This window comes from Mesoplodon mirus, assembly GCF_964341445.2.
Source record: "Mesoplodon mirus genome assembly, chromosome: 2".
Classification (NCBI taxonomy): Eukaryota; Metazoa; Chordata; class Mammalia; order Artiodactyla; family Ziphiidae; genus Mesoplodon; species Mesoplodon mirus.
In genome coordinates, this window is record NC_138977.1 from 82,558,599 (window position 1) to 82,579,384 (window position 20,786).

Here is a 20,786-nt window from a genome sequence, read left to right on the forward strand (position 1 = left end):
ATGCAGACTTCGCTCCAGGGCTCTCAAAAATTAAAGTAGCCATATTAAAACCCTTTGGGGTGGTTTATATATAATCCCAGTTCCATTCCATAATTTGAAGGGTGGGGTGAATTTGATTTTTTGTAGGCCCATTTCAGCAGCATCTTTCTTTGCAGGCAACCCTGGAAAGGAAGGATGAGGTCTTAAATTGGCAAAGGCCTTTACACAACTTGCTCTGGAAGGGTCCGTCTAATGTGATATCTATTGTTCTAAAAAGCGTGGAAATAAAGTCGACTAGTCCCTTTTTTTCCTTTTCTTCCGTAGTTCTAGACTCATCTTTTTTTTTTTTTTTTTTTTTTTTGCGGTACGCGGGCCTCTCCCGTTGCGGAGCACAGGCTCCGGACGCGCAGGCTCAGCGGCCATGGCTCACGGGCCCAGCCGCTCCGCGGCATGTGGGACCTTTCCGGACAGGGGCACGAACCCGTGTGCCCTGCATCGGCAGGCGGACTCTCAACCACTGCGCAACCAGGGAAGCCCCACTCATCTGTTTTAACATTTCCTGCGCCCCCGCTAAATCCACTAAACTGAGTGTTGTCAGCGATACAAAATTCTCGCTTTCAAGGAGACCGCAGGGGACGTGTTGGGGAAAAGGGGCCACCTGTGAATCTGGGGAAGTCGAGAGAAGTCGCAGGGAGAATGTAGGCTCTGGCCAAATCCCGCGGGAACTGCCCTGCCCACCCCCCGGCCCCCCCGGCGGCGTTCCCTCACCGACCTTGGTTGCCAAGGAGACCCGAGTCCTGGGCCGGCGGACTGCTACAGGCGGGGGAGGCCTACCTTTCCGCGGCCTGAGTCGACTGGTTCACCAGACTCGCGCTTCACCGTGCTCCGCAGCCCTGTCCGTCAAGGGCGACAGCGTACGGGCGGGCGAAGCCCTGAGGCGAGTCCTCCCTCCGGGAACCGGAGCGAAGCGAGAGCCGGGGTCGCGACCCCCCTGCCCCGACCCGGGCGGGTGGGAGAGGCTCATTTGAACCAAACTGCCGGCGCGGGTCGCCGCCGCAACCCCGCAGTCCCGGGGCTCCTGAGGTCGCTGTTTCAGGCACCAGCCACAGGTGCCCGAAGTGCGGCGGCTGCGGCGTCTCTGTCCCCAAAGCCCCGGGGAACCTCCGCCCTCTGGGGTGAGGGAGGACTCGCGGGAGCCAGTGAAAGGAGCGCCCGAGGGGCCGCAGACGCTCCCAAACGGGCCTCGGTAAAAGTCCCGTTGCTTCGGAGGCGATTGGGAGCCGTCTCCACCTGTCTCCCTTTGTGAGTGTGTGGAGGTTTCGTTGGGACTTGCCCGGCTCGAAGTATGAGATGCTCGGGTCGGCCAGTAAATGCCACCTCTTGGTCTTTAGGGCCACACGAGGTGGGCCACCAAGTGTGGTCCTGCAGAAATAGTGATTTACCGAGATAATCTTTTCTTTTCAGAGACGATGCTTAAGGTACAAGGAAAACCATTTCCTGGGACATCTGAATTGTAATTCAAGCTTGAGTTACGACAGTGAAGGGGCAAACATGCTTAACTCCACCAGTGAAGTGGAGTTTTCGGAAGAAAAAACTACCGAGGAGATCTCCCAACTCTCTTCCCTGGCACTGTCAGGGGACACAGCATACAGCGAAAAAACCTCAACTGGTTTGCCCGAAAAAACTGGCTATCTGGACTCCGTTTACATTATGGCAGCGAACATTTTTCAGGGCATTCGATTCGAAAAGTCACCAGAGAAAGTCTTAATAAAGTATGGGAATGAGCCCCTGCCGTCCTCCACCGAGTCTGAGGATGAATCCTTTCAGCGTTTGTCCTGTGAGCTGGCTTTCAGTGCCCTGAAGTGTGAGTAGTACCCGTTTTGACAGCACTAACGGAAAATAATGAGAGCGTTTGTGGAGTGCAGTCCCCCTTCCTGCCTCCTCATGCACACAACAGGTTTTGTTTTTAGGCTTATGAATATCTTTGGTCAGTTGCAAATGTCCAGGCATTAGGAGAGTTTCCCTGTACAACAAGCTCTTTCAGGCCAGAAACGTTTTTTTCTCTGCAGATTTCCCTGTGCCTAGAACCGTGCCTTGTCCTTAGATGAGTCAAAATTAAATCAAGTTAAGATGATCCGATTCACTGCCATTCGCTTTAATTTTGGAAGCTTGTAAATTTATTTTTTCAAATTTTTGTAAAAGTCCCCTAACTTGCCACCAGGATTTGAGGTGTCATATTGCAGATTACCTCAATGGTGGGTAATGATCAACTTCTGAGTATGGAGTTGACTCCAGTACAGAATCAAATATTTTTACTGTGAGAGCAGTCAAAGGGCCTGGAGACATGTTTCTGTACTAGCTATAAACTATAATACAATATAAACTATAAAGTTTATATTGGTTTGTGTACTGAGTATTCCAAAAGAAGTTCCAGAAATGTTTGGAGTATTAGCAGCCTGGCTGAAATGATGAGCTTCTTAAAGAGACATCCAGAAAGGGCATCACTCGTTTGCATGTATTTCCTTAGTGTTAGTACTTGCTGGGCCTTGTACATCCTTGCACAGAGGCAGTTAACAATTGTTCAGTGAATTAAAATGTCCCAGTAATTACTCAGATACGAATGTATATTTTTGGTTGTCTGCAGACATGAGGTAGCTCAAGTCTGAGGCCAGGAATTTGCCATCACAGAGAAAAATTTATAAGATGTTAAGAGGCAACTACTCTTTGGGTTTCATTTCTTTATTTTCTGCTTGTGATCTTTTTTTTTTTCTTTTAAAATCTATCTTAGCCATTTTTCCCTCCTCCAGTTTAATCTTTCAGATTCTATTTCATCCCTTCCCTCCTCTTCCTTTTTAAAATGCAGATTTAAAGACCAACCAGAGTGTTGTACTTTAAATCATGAGTCAGGTGAGCATTTGAACATTTTCTCCTTGCAACAGTGAAATGCAGACTAGGCATTTATGTTGATTAGTTGATATTTTAATGGTAATGCCAAAATTCTATTATAGGCCATTTTTTTCCCCCGATAAGAATATTGAATCTTACCTTTAGAAATCAATTATAAAAGCCTGAAATTATTCTTTGTAAAATTAACGCATTGACTAGATGGTCATGCTATAGTGATGTGTATGGTAGATTATCTTTTTCTTTCTCTTGATCTATATTTCTGTTTTATGAAAGGGTTTTGTGACTGACATTTTTTAATAACCCAGAAATTCCCATTTAGATAAATTATTGTCATAGACCTTTATAAACCTACTTTTCCTTGAAATGTTCATTTTTATAAGTTCAAATTCTAAGATGAGATGGCTTTGGTTGTTTACTTGGTACAACTATTATTTTCTTCTTAATGATAATAATATCTTGCTTTAAATTATCATCTGAATAATTTCTGAATGTACAAATGGAATAAAACTAGAATTCCTAAGTTCAGTGGGCTTCCAAGATAATTAAGAACCTGATATTTTGCTTTAAAATATTGGAGACTCTTTTTTTTAAATTTTTTTTTATTAGTTTCTGCTTTATAACAAAGTGAATCAGTCATACATATACATCTGTTCCCACATCCCTTCCCTCTTGCGTCTCCCTCCCTCCCACCCTCCCTATCCCACCTCTCCAGGCGGTCACAAAGCACCGAGCTGATCTCCCTGTGCTATGCGGCTGCTTCCCACTATCTACCTTACGTTTGGTAGTGTATATATGTCCATGCCTCTCTTTCGCTTTGTCACAGTTTACCCTTCCCCCTCCCCATATCCTCAAGTCCATTCTCAAGTAGGTCTGTGTCTTTATTCCTGTTTTACCCCTAGGTTCTTCATGACATTTTTTTTTCTTAAATTCCATATATATGTGTTAGCATACGGTATTTGTCTTTCTCTTTCTGACTTACTTCACTCTGTATGACAGACTCTAGGTCTATCCACCTCATTACAAATAGCTCAGTTTCGTTTCTTTTTATGGCTGAGTAATTAAAATATTGGAGACTCTTATGCATTTCACTTTTGTCTTTTGTATTATCAGTGTTCTATCAATACTTTCACATGTAATATTTTGTAAACTCACATCTGGCTTATACAGTATAGGTTCAGGGAATCATGGTTCAGGAACGAAAACTGAGGATTTCTTCTCTAAGGTTTTATAGGAGCAGTAAAGCTGAAAAGGTTAATGTACAAACTAAAGAGAGCTTGGGTAATGGTCTCTTTCGTTTGTGAATTTGTGAACAGGTAATTGGATCATATTACCATATCTTTTTAAGGAAGTATAAAGAAAAAAATCTAATTATACAAATGTTAAGTGTATTTTTTTGGTTGTGTTTTATGTTTTCCAGTTTTATTATTTGCCCTTTTGTTGATGTCCTTTGTGTATAAGGTCTTTCAAAGCAGAGAGTGTATTTTTCTGATTAATCTTTTAAAGGTTTAAGGGGCTCAGCATCATGTTTGTTGAAATGACCACCACTAGTCTCACTCTGCTAAATAACTGCAAGGTCAATTTTCTGCTAAAGAAGGTAATAAAGAGTAACCTATTCCTATTAAATTCCGTATATATGTGTTAGCATTTGTATTTGTCTTTCTCTTTCTGACTTACTTCACTCTGTATGACAGACTCTAGGTCCATCCACCTCACTACAAATAACTCGATTTCATTTCCTTTTATGGCTGAGTAATATTCCATTGTATATATGTGCCACATCTTCTTTATCCATTCATCCGATGATGGACACTTAGGTTGTTTCCATCTCCGGGCTATTGTGAATAGAGCTGCAATGAACATTTTGGTACATGACTCTTTTTGAATTATGGTTTTCTCAGGGTATATGCCCAGTAGTGGGATTGCTGGGTCATATGGTAGTTCTATTTTTAGTTTTTTAAGGAACCTCCATACTGTTCTCCATAGTGGCTGTACCAATTCACATTCCCACCAGCAGTGCAAGAGTGTTCCCTTTTTTCCACACCCTCTCCAGCATTTATTGTTTGTAGATTTTTTGATGATGGCCATTCTGACTGGTGTGAGATGATGTCTCATTGTAGTTTTGATTTGCATTTCTCTAATGATTAAAGATGTTGAACATTCTTTCATGTGTTTGTTGGCAGTCTGTATATCTTCTGTGGAGAAGTGTCTATTTAGGTCTTCTGCCCATTTTTGGATTGGGTTGTTTGTTTTTTTGTTATTCAGCTGCATGAGCTACTTATAAATTTTGGAGATTAATCCTTTGTCAGCTGCTTCATTTGCAAATATTTTCTCCCATTCTGAGGGTTGTCTTTTGGTCTTGTTTATGGTTTCCTTTGCTGTGCAAAAGCTTTTAAGTTTCATTAGGTCCCATGTGTTTATTTTTGTCTTTATTTCCATTTCTCTAGGAGGTGGGTCCAAAAGGATCTTGCTGTGATTTATGTCATAGAGTGTTCTGCCTATGTTTTCCTCTAAGAGTTTGATAGTTTCTGGCCTTATATTTAGGTCTTTAATCCATTTTGAGCTTATTTTTGTGTATGGTGTTAGGGAGTGATCTAATCTCATACTTTTACATGTTTCTGTCCAGTTTTCCTAGCACCACTTATTGAAGAGGCTGTCCTTTCTCCACTGTACATTCCTGACTCCTTTATCAAAGATAAGGTGACCATATGTGCGTGGGTTTATCTCTGGGTTTTCTATCCTGTCCCATTGATCTATCTTTCTGTTTTTGTGCCAGTACCATACTGTCTTGATTACTGTAGCTTTGTAGTATAGTCTGAAGTCAGGGAGCCTGATTCCTCCAGCTCCATTTTTCGTTCTCAAGATTGCTTTGGTTATTTGGGGTCTTTTGTGTTTCCATACAAATTGTGAAATTTTTTGTTCTAGTTCTGTGAAAAATGCCAGTGGTAGTTTGATAGGGATTGCATTGAATCTGTAGATTGCTTTGGGTAGTAGAGTCATTTTCACAATGTTGAATCTTCCAATCCAAGAACATGGTATATCTCTCCATCTATTTGTATCATCTTTAATTTCTTTCATCAGTGTCTTATAATTTTCTGCATACAGGTCTTTTGTCTCCTTAGGTAGGTTTATTCCTAGATATTTTATTCTTTTTGTTGCAATGGTAAATGGGAGTGTTTTCTTGATTTCACTTTCAGATTTTTCATCATTAGTATATAGGAATGCCAGAGATTTCTGTGCATTAATTTTGTATCCTGCTACTTTACCAAATTCATTGATTAACTCTAGTAGTTTTCTGGTAGCATCTTTAGGATTCTCTATGTATTGTATCATGTCATCTGCAAACAGTGACAGCTTTACTTCTTCTTTTCCGATTTGGATTCCTTTTATTTCCTTTTATTCTCTGATTGCTGAGGCTAATACTTCCAAAACTATGTTGAATAAGAGTGGTGAGAGTGGGCAACCTTGTCTTGTTCCTGATCTTAGTGGAAATGGTTTCATTTTTTCATCTTTATTGAAATCATTACAGATTCTATTTCACGTCTGGTGATTGTTCTGTTCAAATTATCTGTTTCTTCTGGACTCAGTTCTTGCAAGTCTTATGTTTTTAGAAACTGTCCATTTCTTCTAGGTTGTCCAATTTGTTGGCATATAACTGTTCATAGTATTATGATTTTTTTGTATTTCTGTATCAGCTGTTACTTCTCCTCTTTCATTTCTTATTTTGTTTTTTTGGGTTTTCTTTCTTTTCTTCTTGTTGAACCTGGCTAGAGGTTTGTTGAATTTATCTCTCTCCAAAAAACAGCTCTTAGTTTTATTGATCTTTTCTGTTGTTTTCTATTTTACTTTATTTTATTTATTTATTTATTTATTTAATTTATTTTTGGCTGTGTTGGGTCTTTGTTGTTGCATGTGGGCTTTCTCTAGTTGCAGCGAGCAGGGGCTACTCTTTGTTGTGGTGCACGGGCTTCTCATCGCGGTGGCTTCTCTTGTTGCAGAGCAAGGGCTCTAGGAGCACGGGCTTCAGTAGTTGCACATGTGGGCTCAGTACTTGCGGCATGCGGGCCCTAGAGCACATGGGTTTCAGTAGTTGCAGTGTGTGGACTCAGTAGTTGTGGCATGCAGGCTCTAGGGCACACAGGCTTCAGTAGTTGTGGTGCATGGGCTTAGTTGCTCTGCGGCATGTGGGATCTTCCTGGACCAGGGATCAAACCCATGTCCCCTCGACTGGCAGGCAGATTCTTAACCACTGTGCCACCAGGGAAGTCCCTCTGTTGTTTTCTTTTTTAAATTAATTTATTATTATTATTTTTTGCAGTACGCGGGCGTCTCACTGTTGTGGCCTCTCGCGTTGCGGAGCACAGGCTCCGGAAGCACAGGCTCAGCGGCCATGGCTGATGGGCCCAGCCGCTCCATGGCATGTGGGATCTTCCCAGACCGGGGCACGAACCCGTGTCCCCTGCATCGGCAGGCGGACTCTCAACCACTGAGCCACCAGGGAAGCTACTGTATATTTTAAATTTGTGGTTACCATGGAGTTCAAGTATGTTAACTCACAGCTGTGTCTACTGGCTTTTAACTGATAGTCATTCAACTTCAAACACATTCTAAACGATCTATATTTTTATACTCCCCTCACCTACATTTTGTGATTTTGCTGTCCTATTTTACATCTTCATGCATATCTTTTTACTGTTAGTTGTAGTTATAATTGCTTTTACAATTTTTTGATTGTTTTTTAATCTGTGTACTGACTTAAGTGATCTTCCATCTTTTTATATATTTGCCTTTCCTATTGTGATTTTCCCTTTCCTATAGTTTCTTGCTTCTTTTCTATTTAGAGAATATCCTTCAATATTTCTTTTAGGTAGGTTTAATACTGCTGAGTTCTTTTAGTTTTTGCTTGTCTAAGAAATTTTCTCTTCTTCTGTTCTAAATGATAATCTTGCTGGGTAGAGTATCCTAGGTTGCAGGTTTTCCTTTTCAGGACTTTGAATATGTAATGCCACTCCTTTCTGGACTGTGAAGTTTTCTGCAGAGAAATCTGCTGATACCCATATGGGGGTTCCCTTGTAACTGACTCTTTGTTTTTCTCTTGCTGCCTTTAGAATCCTTTCTTTATTTTTAAATTTGTCATTTTAAGGAATTCCCTGGTGGTCCAGTGGTTAGGACTTGGCACTTTCACTGCTGTGGCCCGGGTTTGATCCCTGGTTGGGGAACTGAGATCCTGCAGGCTGTGTGGTGTGGCCAAATAAAATAAATTTGTCATTTTAATTATGATATGTCTTGGTGTGGGTCTCTTTGGGTTCATCTTGTTTGGGACTTTCTGTGCTTCCTGTACCTGATATCTGTTTCCTTGCTTAGCTTTGGGAAGTTTTCAGCCATAATTTCTTCAATTACACTTTCAATTCTCTTTCTCTTTCTCTTCTGGAACACCTATTATGCATCCATTGGCACATTTTGTATTATCTCATAAATCTTGTATGTTGCTATCATTTTTTTTTTCATTGTCTTTCTGTCTGCTCTTCTGATTTAGTGATTTCCATTATGCTATCTTCCAGGTCACTTATTCATTCTTCTGTGGCATTTACTCTGCTCTTCATTGCTTCTAGATTTTTTTTTTTTGCGGTACGTGGGCCTCTCACCGCCGTGGCCTCTCCCATCGTGGAGCACAGGCTCCAGACGCGCAGGCCCAGTGGCCACGGCCCACGGGCCCAGCCGCTCCGTGGCATGTGGGATCCTCCCAGACTGGGGCACGAACCCGTGTCCCCTGCATCGGCAGGTGGACTCCCAACCACTGTGCCACCAGAGAAGCCCTCTAGATTGGTTTTTAATCTCAGCAATTGAATTGTCTATTTTTGATCAGTTCATCTTTATAGCTTCTAGTTCCTCATTACAGTGATGTGCATTTCTATCAATACTCTTTCTTAATTCAGTTAGAATTTTTATTATCTCCTTTTTGAACTCAGGGTCTAGTAAACTAGTGAGCTCTGTGTTTTTTTTTTTTTAGAAGATGTTTATTAATTAATTAATTTATTTTTGCTGTGTTGGGTCTTCGTTTCTGTGCGAGGGCTTTCTCTACTTGTGGCAAGCGGGGTCCACTCTTCATCGCGGTGCACGGGCCTCTCACTATCGCGGCCTCTCTTGTTGCAGAGCACAGGCTCCAGACGCGCAGGCTCAGTAGTTGTGGCTCATGGGCCTAGTTGCTCCGCAGCATGTGGGATCCTCCCAGACCAGGGCTCGAACCCGTGTCCCCTGCATTAGCAGGCAGATTCTCAACCACTGTGCCACCAGGGAAGCCCGTGAGCTCTGTTTTATTATCTGTTCTTTCAGGGGATTTCTCTTGTTCTTTTAATTGGGAGTAGTTCCTCTGCCTTTTTGTTTTACTTAACTTTCTCTGTCTCTATGAATTTAGGAGGAACAGTTATCTATGGTGGTCTTGAAGGGTGTTTTTATGTGGGAGTGTTCATAGTAGATTGTGTGTGTCCAGTGTTTTTGGCGCAGTGGCTGGTTTTGGTATGGACTTCATTCGTGTCTTTCCTCAGGGTATGCTGGCCGTTATCCCCTTGATGGGAGTGTGGCTGGTATTCTGGTGTCCAGAGCCTGTACTGGATGTGAGGCAGGGCTTTCTCTCTGCTCCGTGGCTGTCACTTCCCTGTCAGGGGCAGGGTCTGCTCCCCAGTTGTTGGGGTAGAAGGCTTGAGGGTTGGGTTCAATCGGACTCCATTGCCCTTGAGTATGTGCTGTGCCCCAAAGGAGGTTATATATATATATATTTTTTAATTTTTTATTAGTTTCAGGAGGTGATTTCTGAAGCAAGTGACACCCACGTGGTCACAGAGCACTTATGTGCTGCCTGTGTAGGCATCCATAGTTCCACTCAGAAGCAGCCCAGGGTTGTGTTCCTTTCTCTGTTGTGTTTGTCTCAGATCTAGTTAAAGGCTATGGTGTGGAGTAGGCTGGGGCTGAGGGTCGGGGTGTTGTGGCTGCAGGAATTGAGGTGGCTGCACTGCTGCCTGAGGTCTGGGCTGCCTCTGTGGCAGACTCCCAGGACCTGTCTGCCCCATATCTAGTGCTAAGCTGCGGTGTGGTGTGGGCACACTGGGGTATTCTTGCTAGGAGACTAACCACTGCTACTCCTGAGCTTGCTGACAGTGATTGTCACCATTCCACCCACACCACGCTCCAGGACCTCCCAGCTGTCTCTGCGGTAGCTAGATTGAGTTCTCTCCTAGGGCCTATATGCCCAAGATTCAACACTTAGCCACTGCAGGCTCCTGTGGCGCTACCTCACATGCATGCTGACAGTGGCCTCTGCGGCTGCACCCAGATCACAACCCAGGTGCCCCGGTCTGTCTCTATGCAGCTCTACTGAGTCTCTGCCCAGATTTCATGCCAGGCTGTGGTGTGGAGTGAATGGGGTCAGGGTGTTTGCCCCTTTGGATTGGGAAGTGGGGCAAGGTGGCAGTTGCCAGTGCAAGGCTCTCTTTGCCCTGGTTCTCAGCAAGCCAGCATGTGGTCACTCCTCACGTGTAGAGCCTAGGCTTCTCCAGCCCTCTGTCTGTCCCAGTGGACTTCTCAGCAGACAAGGGGGCCTGTCATGCCCAGATTGTGGTTTGACCTGCTTACTCCCCAGGGCTAGGGTCCACCTGTGTGGACCTTCTCTTCCTTACAGAGGTCCCTCCCGGGGGCTCAGTTCCCAACATGATGCTTTTTTTTTTTTTTTTTCTGTCTCTGCCTGGTTACGTGGAGCTGTTTCTTGCTGCCTTGGTTCTTCTGCCAGTTTCCAGTTAGTTTTCCCTGAAAATTGTTCCACATGTAGAAGTAATTTTGAACTGTTTATGGGGAGAGGTGAGCTCCACATCTTCCTACTCCACCTTCTTGATAAATAAATAAATACTTTATTCCTGAATTAGAACTTCCCATCTAATCCAGACACAGCTGAAGAATTGCAGATCCCTCCACCCAACTCATGCAAGGTGCTTGGCAAAGAGCAGTCTGGAATGCATGCCCACCTCCTGCAGAAACACTGGCAGACAAAGACTGGAAGGAGGAGGGAGTGATATATTCTTCCAAATTCACTAATTAAATAAACTCAATTTTCTTTTCACATGGAGTGAAGGGAGAGAGTCCAAGGGTGTTTCTCTAGGGAAGGCTTTCTGCATTGGAAACATGAGGAATGAGGATTAAGAGTTCCCTTCAACAGACTAAAGAGAAGAGGCTTTAATTAGTGGGGCACTAGGGATAATTGGAGCTATTGTGCTGAATTAGGATAGGTAAGGTTTGCTATCTTCAAATAAGTCCTGATAACCCACATCAGTCATTAGCAGTGTGTTTTTGTTTTTTTTTTTGCGGTACGCGGCTTCTCACTGTTGTGGCCTCTCCGGTTGCGGAGCACAGGCTCCGGACGTGCAGGCTCAGTGGCCATGGCTCACGGGCCTAGCTGCTCTGCGGCATGTGGGATCTTCCCCGACCGGGGCCTGAACCCGCGTCCCCTGCATTGGCAGGCGGACTCTCAACCACTGCACCACCAGGGAAGCCCAGCAGTGTGTTTTATTTAGCCAGTATGGTTTGTTGTAAGAGTGTGTAGAGGATAGGCAGCATAATGTGGTGAGGAGCGTGCACTCGGGTGCCAGACTGCCTGGGTTTGAGTCCCTGATCTGATTCTTGCTGTGTGACTATGAAAATATTACTTAACCAGTCAGTGCCTCATTTCCTACTCTATAAAATGGGATAATGATGGTACCTAATTCATAAGGTTGTTGTGAGGGTTAAATGAATTAATATATGGAAAGCATTTAGAACAGTGTCTAGCACATAGAAAGCACTCTCTAGAGTATACAGAATTAATGTTGATATTGCTATCTGAGAATGTTCTGTAAACTATAGATATATAAAGGCAATGCATTCTGCACAATATTAGGGACAGCCCAGAGATTGTCAGTTTTGACAAGAGCCCTAGGAAAAAAATGCAGTGTTGGCAAAATCATGTTCTGTCTTCTTTTCCTTCATTCTACTGCTCCTATTTTTAGGAGTCCAGCAACTCCATTGCTCAAAGTTCTATAGCCTATGCAGGTCTGCTATCTTAGAAGTCCTTCATTCTTATGACAAGTATATTTTCTGTGACAAAAATTGGGACTCATGCTGAGAAACTCTGAAGTAGGTAGGAATTGGTTTGCAGGTACTAAGGGTGTGAAACTGTAAACTTCATTTTCCTTGTAAGTGAAATGGGGATATTGCCTTGTAAAATACAGCCACAATTGGTGGCTAAAATATGGGTAATGATATCTGAAAGATTTCCTATGAAAACTGGAGTCTGTGCTCCCAAGTTTGTCAATTCTTTTTAGTTTTCCCATTCCCCAGATAAAAACTGGAATTCAGTGTGTATTGTGTATATAGGAGGTGTTCCATAAATGTTGAATGAATTGAAGCTGTCTTAGCTTCCTGTTAACTGATTAAAGCATTTGTTATATGATATATATATAGTTAAGTAGTTATAACAAAAGAACACTCATGTGCCCTGTGGAGGTTTTAAAATGTGTTCATGTGTTTTCATTTAGTACCTCTGCAATTATCCCTCTGCCTGGAATGCTCTCTTCTTCTGGATCTTTACATGGCTAACTCCTTGTCATTTGGGACTTAGATTAAATGTCATCTTATCAATGTTGTCACTAGTGAGTTCTACCAAATATTTAAGTAAGAAATAACACCAATTTAACACAAACTCTTCCAGAGTTTAAATCCTGATACCAACATTGACAAAGATATTATGAAAAGAAAATTATAGACCAATATCCTTCATGAACATAAACATAGAACAAAAATCTATGTTTATTAAAACATTTGTTATATGAGATATATATATATAGTTAAGTAGTTATAACAAAAGGAGCACCCATGTGCCCTGTATAATAAAATATTAGCAAATTGAATCCAACAATATCCAACATAAAGAGGATAAGACATTATAAATTACATCCTCTTTAATGTTTTTCAAGGGATATAAATTAAAGGTTGGAATTCCTTTATTACTACTTCAGCTATTCAGATAATGTTCCTTTGACTGTGATTCCATGTGGAGCCTGAGTCACAGGGGTCCAGGATTCATAAAGATGACAAATATTTCATCATGTCATTGTAATTTGAGTCTTTATCAAGAATTAGTTATGTTTTAGATATGAAAGTAAAAGTATTTTATAGCATTGTCCAAAGTGTATTTTGATTCCAAAATTTTCATTTTCAGCTTTGGAATTTTCAGTAACAGACATTTTCCTTGTCTTGTAGTTCAAGATATTTTGGAAACTATATTAATAGACAGCTATATCTTCCCAAGCACCACAATAGTAAGTGTGTAACTTTTATATAATTACCTGTCCCGTGGTTGTTATTTAGAAAGTACCAAAAAGCCTTCACATTTAAATAACTAGTTTGTTTAATGCTGAGACTTCTTCAAAACACATCCTTAACTCTCATACTTCTAAGGCTTCTAATATAGATCCTACTCCTTTCATTTTGATGAATCTGCCAAAAATTATCCTTTTTGAAAAGTTTATTTATTTATTTTTTTTCTCTTTTTTTTTTTTTTTTTTTTTTTTGCGGTATGCGGGCCTCTCACTGTTGTGGCCTCTCCCGTTGCGGAGCACAGGCTCCGGATGCGCAGGCCCAGCGGCCATGGCTCATGGGCCCAGCCGCTCCGCGGCATATGGGATCCTCCCAGACTGGGGCACGAACCCGTATCCCCTGCATCGGCAGGCGGACTCTCAACCACTGCGCCACCAGGGAGGCCCGAAAAGTTTATTTTTTATTGGATTTGTTTTCTAGTTTGCAGTCCTTTTCTTTTTTTCTTTTATGTATGTATGTATTTATTTTTGGCTGCGTTGGGTCTTTGTTGCTGTGCGCGGGCACTCTAGTTGCGGCAAGCGGGGGCTACTCTTTGTTGCGGTGCGTGGGCTTCTCATTGCGGTGGCTTCTCTTGTTGTGGAGCACGGGCTCTAGGAGTGCGTGCTTTAGTAGTTGTGCATGGGCTTAGTTGCTCCGCGGCATGTGGGATCTTCCCGGACCAAGGCTCAACCTGTGTCCCCTGCATTGGCAGGCAGATTCTTAACCACTGTGCTACCAGGGAAGTCCCTTTGCAATCCTCTTCTATCTCCCAATTCAACCAGACTATGTAAAAATAGTCATATTTTTATGACTGCTCTCTTATGAAAAACAATGGAATGGAAAATATTGCTATTAGATATTGTTTGTATGCTTTTCTTTATGTGTGTTTTCCCTTGGTAGCCAGATCATTTGAACAGTCTTATCATTGTGATGCTGTATGATTTCCAAGATAGAAAATTTCAAGCTCGTCTCCTTTCTGATAATGAAGAGTCTATAGCAGAAGTTCTAGAAGTAGAGAACCTTCTTAACAGGTAATTGTAAAGGTGAAAACAATGTTTTATATGAAATCATTATTGGTATTTTCACTGGTGAAATTGTATACAATATAATGTGTAGATAAGTGTTAAAATTTTATAGAGAAAAAATATAAAAGTTCATAAGTTTCTTGAGTTCCTTTACAAACAAATCTTGAACAGGGTATATATTCTGCTTAAATTCAAGTTGTTTTTCAAAGCTTGCATTGTAAGATCCAACTTGTAAGTATTTGGAAAATGATGAAAAATTCCTGACAATTTTTAGCACATACTTAAGTTACACTTCATTTGAAACAGCTATTATTTGTTTACCTGGCTTTGTTTATAGCTCTTTAAAAAAAATCTAACATGTATCAAACAAGAAAATTCCAACAGTAGATAAGAACCTATCACTTTTCCAAGATGAAAAAAAAAATCTACAACTTCATGTTAGTAGTTAAGAACAAAACTAACATGTTTTAAATTTGTTTTCCTTTTATCCTAAATATCAGCAGAAACCTAGTATGGGGATAATAATAGCATCTACCTAAAAAGGTGGTTGGGAGAAGTAATTAATGTATATAAAATGCTGAGCTTAGAGTCAGACACTTAGTAGATAGTCAATCAGTGTTAAATGCTACTGTTGTTAGGGCTTTTGCTATTACATCGTTGAACCTTAATAGAAAGCACAATATAGCAACAACAGCAATGTTGTAGGAAGATTTTTACCAGGTGAATAATCTGAAAGAGTTGTCGTATCTCATTTTATATTATTATGGGAAACTCAAGCAGTTTCACTTACAGTATTGAAGGCTGAGACCAGAGGACTCACGTAATGGAGTTATAGTAATAACTTACCTTTATTGAACACTTAATATGTATCAATCATTGTTATAAGAAGCTCTTTACATAACAACTCTTTGAGGTAGATATTGTTACCAACCTGTATTTTTACACATGGGAAAACTGAGGCACAGACATGTTAAAGGACCCTGCCTAATGCCATAGAGCTAGAAAGGGGAGTAGCCAGAAAACACATTCAGGAATGCTGACTCTAGAGCCCAGGATTTAACCATTTATATGCTACCACTCCTTCCACTTAAGATAGTGAGTGGTGGCTAAAGTACTCTAGAAGATGAAAGATATGACATAGTCATATCTCATGTCAGTTGTAGCCATGAGAAATTTGGAGATGGAGAAAAGCAAAAGCAATCAGATGTATGTACCCTCTGTGTTAGATAAGTAAGGATCTTGCCCCTGATTACTGCATAGGTTTCTGGGCAACTACTTCACCCCCCATACCAGTACCGGGCAACCTGCCTCTGAGGACAGGCACCCACGATGGGTGCAGATACATCAGAGAAAAGTTGGTGGGGCAGTATGCTCTGGGACAGGCTCTGAGTTTCAGCTTTCCTGAGCTGCTGTCAGTTTCTCTTTGACTTAGTCAGGACTCAGGAGATGCTCATGGAAGTCTCAACTTAGTCTCAGTGAGCATAATGAGAGCTGAGGTTAGGAAAGCCGCAGGGCTCCAACCAAGTAAGAAAGACCAGACTGTGGTTTCATGAGCAGCAGATTTTTAGCTGAGAATGTTAGCAAGCCAGGCCGGAAATAGGACAAGCAAAGGTCATGGCTCAGGAGGCCAGAGGAACCAGAAGATATTACTGTCTAAGGTTCCTGATTCTCCAGATTTTTCCCTTTCCCCATAATACATACCATGCTACCTCCTGCCTTGACACACATCTGGTTCCATTCTTGTCAGTGTGAGAAACTGTCAGTGCAGTTTTTCCCCCTACCCAAACCGATAGAGCTTCATATAATGCAGACCTTATTCCCATATTAATAAGTTATTTCATACCCAATTCATGCTATACTCAATTCATAATATGCTATAGGAGAAATGCGTGTATTTAGTGATTGAATTGCAGAGAACAGTAGTGCAGTATGCTTATATAAAGATAACACTGAAAAAAATCCATGTATAATGATAAAAATCATGCTGAGAAAATACATGTATGAAGATAACACTAAAGGGTTTTAATCAAGAGTCTCAGCTTTCAAGTAATAGAAGCCATCTTCAGTTAGCCTGAGCAAAATGGAAAATGTTCTTATAAAGATATTGGAATGTCTCATGCAACTCAGAGACTCAGGAAGAGGATGAAAGCAGGAGCTGGAAAGATGTCAGGACCTTCCTTATCTCTGCTTCTTTGTCTCTTTATCTTTTAAACTCTGCTTCTCTCTTAATATCTGCTTCATTCTTTTTTCCTCTGCAGATCTGCCTTCTCTGCTTCTCTAGTCTACATGGAGAAAGCCCTACTATTGCACTCCAGGTCTTGAGCTTACTTGTTACAGTTGTATGTTAGTTTCTTCACTTAGACTAACTTATTGTCTCTAACCCCAATTCTAAATTATAATCCCTCCCCTGGGAATTTGATTGGCTCCATGTAGGTCAGGTGCATTCCCCTGGGCCAATCCCCCATAGCCAATGGAGCAGAATTCTGAACTGAGACAGAAAGGTAGCGGCCAACCTCTGTAGATCATCTGTGGCTTGGGGCTGGGCACTGTTGTCCCCAGGGAAATAGAATCATTGTAAGCTTGAAGTATACTTTAGTTATGTTTCTACCAAGAAGACGAAGACTAATTTTAAGAGGTGATAGAAGTAATTATTTAGCAAGAAATTGAATGAGAATTATTTCCTCCTTATGAAAATTGTGTTTGATCTTTGTTGTTATTGTCTCTTCCAGAGATCCTTGTGTTTTATCACTCTACCAACTTGTATCTTTTTAAAAAATTTTTCTTTTATTTATTTTTTTATACAGCAGGTTCTTATTAGTCCAACTTGTATCTTTTTCTTCATTTGTTCATAGCTTTAGAGATATAATCCAAGATGACACCTATTATTGACATATGCAAGGTCTTTAAGAACTCATTCCTTGTACAAAATGCAACCATATTTTAAATACTATGTGACTGGGTTAAATAAAAGGAGACCACAGCTTCTTCCTTTCTTACCCCCCCCCCCGCCGCCTTACACTAGCCCAAGAATCTGATTCTGCCAAATAATTTGTTGGGCTTTGGTGAGGCAGAATTGGAGAATGGGCAGTGAAAGAGTAGAGAGGCAGAAGGAGAGGAAAAACTTAGTAGTCCATCCTCCCAAACCACCCAAAACTGTCCTGAAACCTTCCCCATTACAATTAAGGCACCACCAGCTTCTTAGATATCATCCTTGATTCCTCTTTCCTCCCCTCCCTGGTGCCCATACCACACCTAATACATCAAGTTCTGTAACTCCAATTGGAAAACATGCTGAGTGTGTCTACTTGTTTCCATTTCCACTCCTACTGTCCAAATCCAAGCCACTATAATGTGTCACTTGGACTACTGCAATAGTAGTCCTCCTGCTCTGCCTGTAACTCTTACTTTTTCACAATCTGTTCCACATGGCAGGTAAAGTGATATTTTAAAAAAGTGATTATATAGTCATGACAGAGTATCTAGGATCAAACTATATTCCTCTTGTAAACAACTAGATGGACAAAATATATGAGGCAAATATTTTGGACATTAGACAAAAAGCAGCACAGAATTTTGATCCTTGAGAGAATGAAAACAAATGAGGTGAGCCCTAGAATAGTCCTGGCTATATGCCTACAGGTACTTTCCAACTGCAGTGCAGGAAGGAGGATCTCAAGAGGAAAACTGTAGTCTTACTAAATTAAGAAAACAGAGATCAGAGTTTTGGGATGAGCATCTGAAATGATCATTTTTTTCTCCTTTATTCTATTAATGTGGTAAGGTAATTCACATTGAATGATTTATGAATGTTATAACCAACCATGGATTTTGGGGATAAATCACATTTGCTTGGATATATCCCTTTTCTTCTATTCCTCAGTTTTCTCATTCACATAATGCTCCAGGGTTTCTCATTTGCTGAAATGCTCCCTAAACACTTGTTCATGGGTTTTTGTCTCTCATATTCTCTCCACCCCTTCTTTGGAAACTCTTAGCCCATTTCACTTACTTAGTGAATATTCTGAAACAGTTGTCAGTATGATGTCTGATTTTATATTTGTATGGGAGATTCAAGCAGTTCATTGAAGATTATCCTTTGGCATTAAGAAAATATTCAATTTATATTTAAAGAGAACCATAATTCTTTTGTGTTAGGCATTACTAATGGCACTCCAAAACTTGAGATATTTTGGGAATTCCCTGGCATCCCAGTGGTTAGGACTCGGCACTTTCACTGCGGAGGGCCTGGGTTCAGTCCCTGGTCAGGGAACTAAGATTCCACAAGCCATGTGGTGTGGCCAAAACAAAACAAAACAAAAACAAAAAGCAAAACAAACCAACAACAACAACAAAAAACTTGAAATATTTTGTTCATTGTTAGATAAAATTTCTGAAAATTTGAAGCCAAAAAGGAGTCAAACCTTTTTTGTATTAGGTAGGATTCTTTTTTGACAACACACAGGACTCCAACTCAAACTAGATTAGACAAAAGAGAAATTTTACTCTAAGGTATCACACAGAAGAATTGAACAGTGAGACTTGCAGGAAAGACATTGATGTGGCTGTGCTTCTACTAACTAAATCCTGTGGCTCAAGTATCATCAGGACTCTCTTCGACTCTCGTCTCTGCCTCTTTGTGTGCTTTACCTTCATTCTTGGATCTTTTTTTCTGTTCATAGAATGGGAAACTTGGCTGCTGACTACTCAGGAGCTTTATATCGTACACAGCACAAAAACTAAAAAGACTGGCTTGACTCTCAGTTGCTACACAGAAAAATTCACTTGACTCTGGTTTGGGTCAAGTGCTCACCCTCTCCCAATCAACTGTAGTCAAGGAGACAGAGTCAGTTAGGAACACCTCCCAAGAAAATTATATGAATGGAGGGAGGAGAGGAACATTTTTCAGAAGAGGGGAAGTTTCTATTCCCAGAGGGAAGTGGTGCTTAGAATAGAAGCCTGTAGGTGTCTGCTCTAAGTGGAAACATTGCTCTGTAAATATGCTTTGCTGTTTAACATCTCCATTTTTTACGGTACTCTGCCCTCTGTCTGTATGTCTTTTCTTGTGGTCTGGAAAATTCTTGCTCCTCCTTTAATAGTTCAAGTTTCTCCTCTTGGAAGTCCCTTTAGGCTGATTTTGTTCTTCCAATACATTTACTCTCTTCTTTATCTATGTATCTTATAACATTAACCATGTTGAGCTATAATTATTTGTTTATATGTCTGTTTTACCACCTAATTGTAAATTACTTAAGGGTAGAAACTATCTTTTAATCTTTATAGCTCAGGTCTGATAACAGTACTTGATTAATACTAGTAATAAAAGAATAAGCATATTGGACTTCCCTGGTGGTCCAGTGGTAAAGAATCCACCTTCCACTGCAGGGGACACGGGTTTGATCCCTGGTTGGGGAGCTAAGATCCCACATGCCGCGGGGCAACTAAGCCCACACGCCACAACTAAAGAGCCCACACACTCTGGAGCTCACACGCCAGAACTAGAGAAGAGAAAACCCGCACGCCACAACTAGAGAGAAGCCCACGTGCCGCAATGAAAGATCCCGCATGCCTTAATGCAGATCCCGTGTGCCTCAACTAAGACCTGACGCAGCCAAAAAAAAAAAAAAAAAAAGAATAAGCATATTAATCATTATCATTTCTTGAATAACTTAACTTTAAATACATTCAAAAGTATCTTTGCAACCATTCTATAAGTTAGATACTACTTCTTAATTCCTAGAGCTTAGAGAAGCTAAGTAACTTGTCTAGAGTCACATAGCTAGTAATTAGTGGAACCAGAATCTGAACCCAGGTAATCTGATTGCAGAGTCCAAACCATACTGTCTGGAGAGACAGAGGAACAGCAAAGTAGAGAAAGAGGGGAATGGATGTGGCATGTAAGCAAGAGTGGTAAATAGCTCAGTGTGTGACTAGAAGTAGATTTATGGATGTGAGTGGTGAGAACTGAGAAAGGAAGAGTTGGTTCAGGTTAAGTTATTAATATCCTTGTGTGTCATGATAAAGAGTTTGGATTCTGGCCTGTAGTTAATGGGTTCATTTAAGATTTAAGCTTAGGAATTATATAACTACAATTTAACATATAGAAAGAAAGTTCTGGCTACATGTATAACAGGGATGCTGATAAAAAGATAATTAAGCAACTCTCTGCCATAACACAAATTGTAGCAGGAGATGGAGCTCTGGATCAAGAATGTTGGGAAAGGCTGTTTTTGCTTCCATTTTCATCACTGCAGTCTACCTTAAAGCTATGGAAGTTTTTTTAGTAATCACAGGATATTTTATTTATGGAAGTGTTATATCTGGTTATCCTAATAGCATTTGGATTTGGTCTTTGTCCTCAATCTGATACTGTATGTTTATATAAGAATCTTTATAACTGTACATATACTTCAAGTTACTTTTTATATTATTAAATTATATTAAAATTCACAGTCCAAAATGTTTGCTATCTGGGTTTTGGAAAATCTTTTTTCCCTATAC

General features: G+C 40.9%; 1 protein-coding gene across 1 annotated transcript in view; it reads left to right on the forward strand.

Moving 5' to 3' along the window:
- Positions 1–1,462: 1,462 nt before the first annotated feature.
- NSUN7 (NOP2/Sun RNA methyltransferase family member 7) overlaps positions 1,463–20,786 on the forward strand; it is a gene marked incomplete at its 3' end in the record, with an annotated part of 57,832 nt that continues 38,508 nt past the window's right edge. Inside the window, exons 1-3 of the mRNA XM_082637472.1 lie at positions 1,463–1,843; positions 13,168–13,226; positions 14,164–14,294. Coding sequence (XP_082493598.1) covers positions 1,531–1,843; positions 13,168–13,226; positions 14,164–14,294 — 503 coding nt within the window. The 5' untranslated portion in view covers positions 1,463–1,530. The remainder of the gene's footprint in view (positions 1,844–13,167; positions 13,227–14,163; positions 14,295–20,786) is intronic.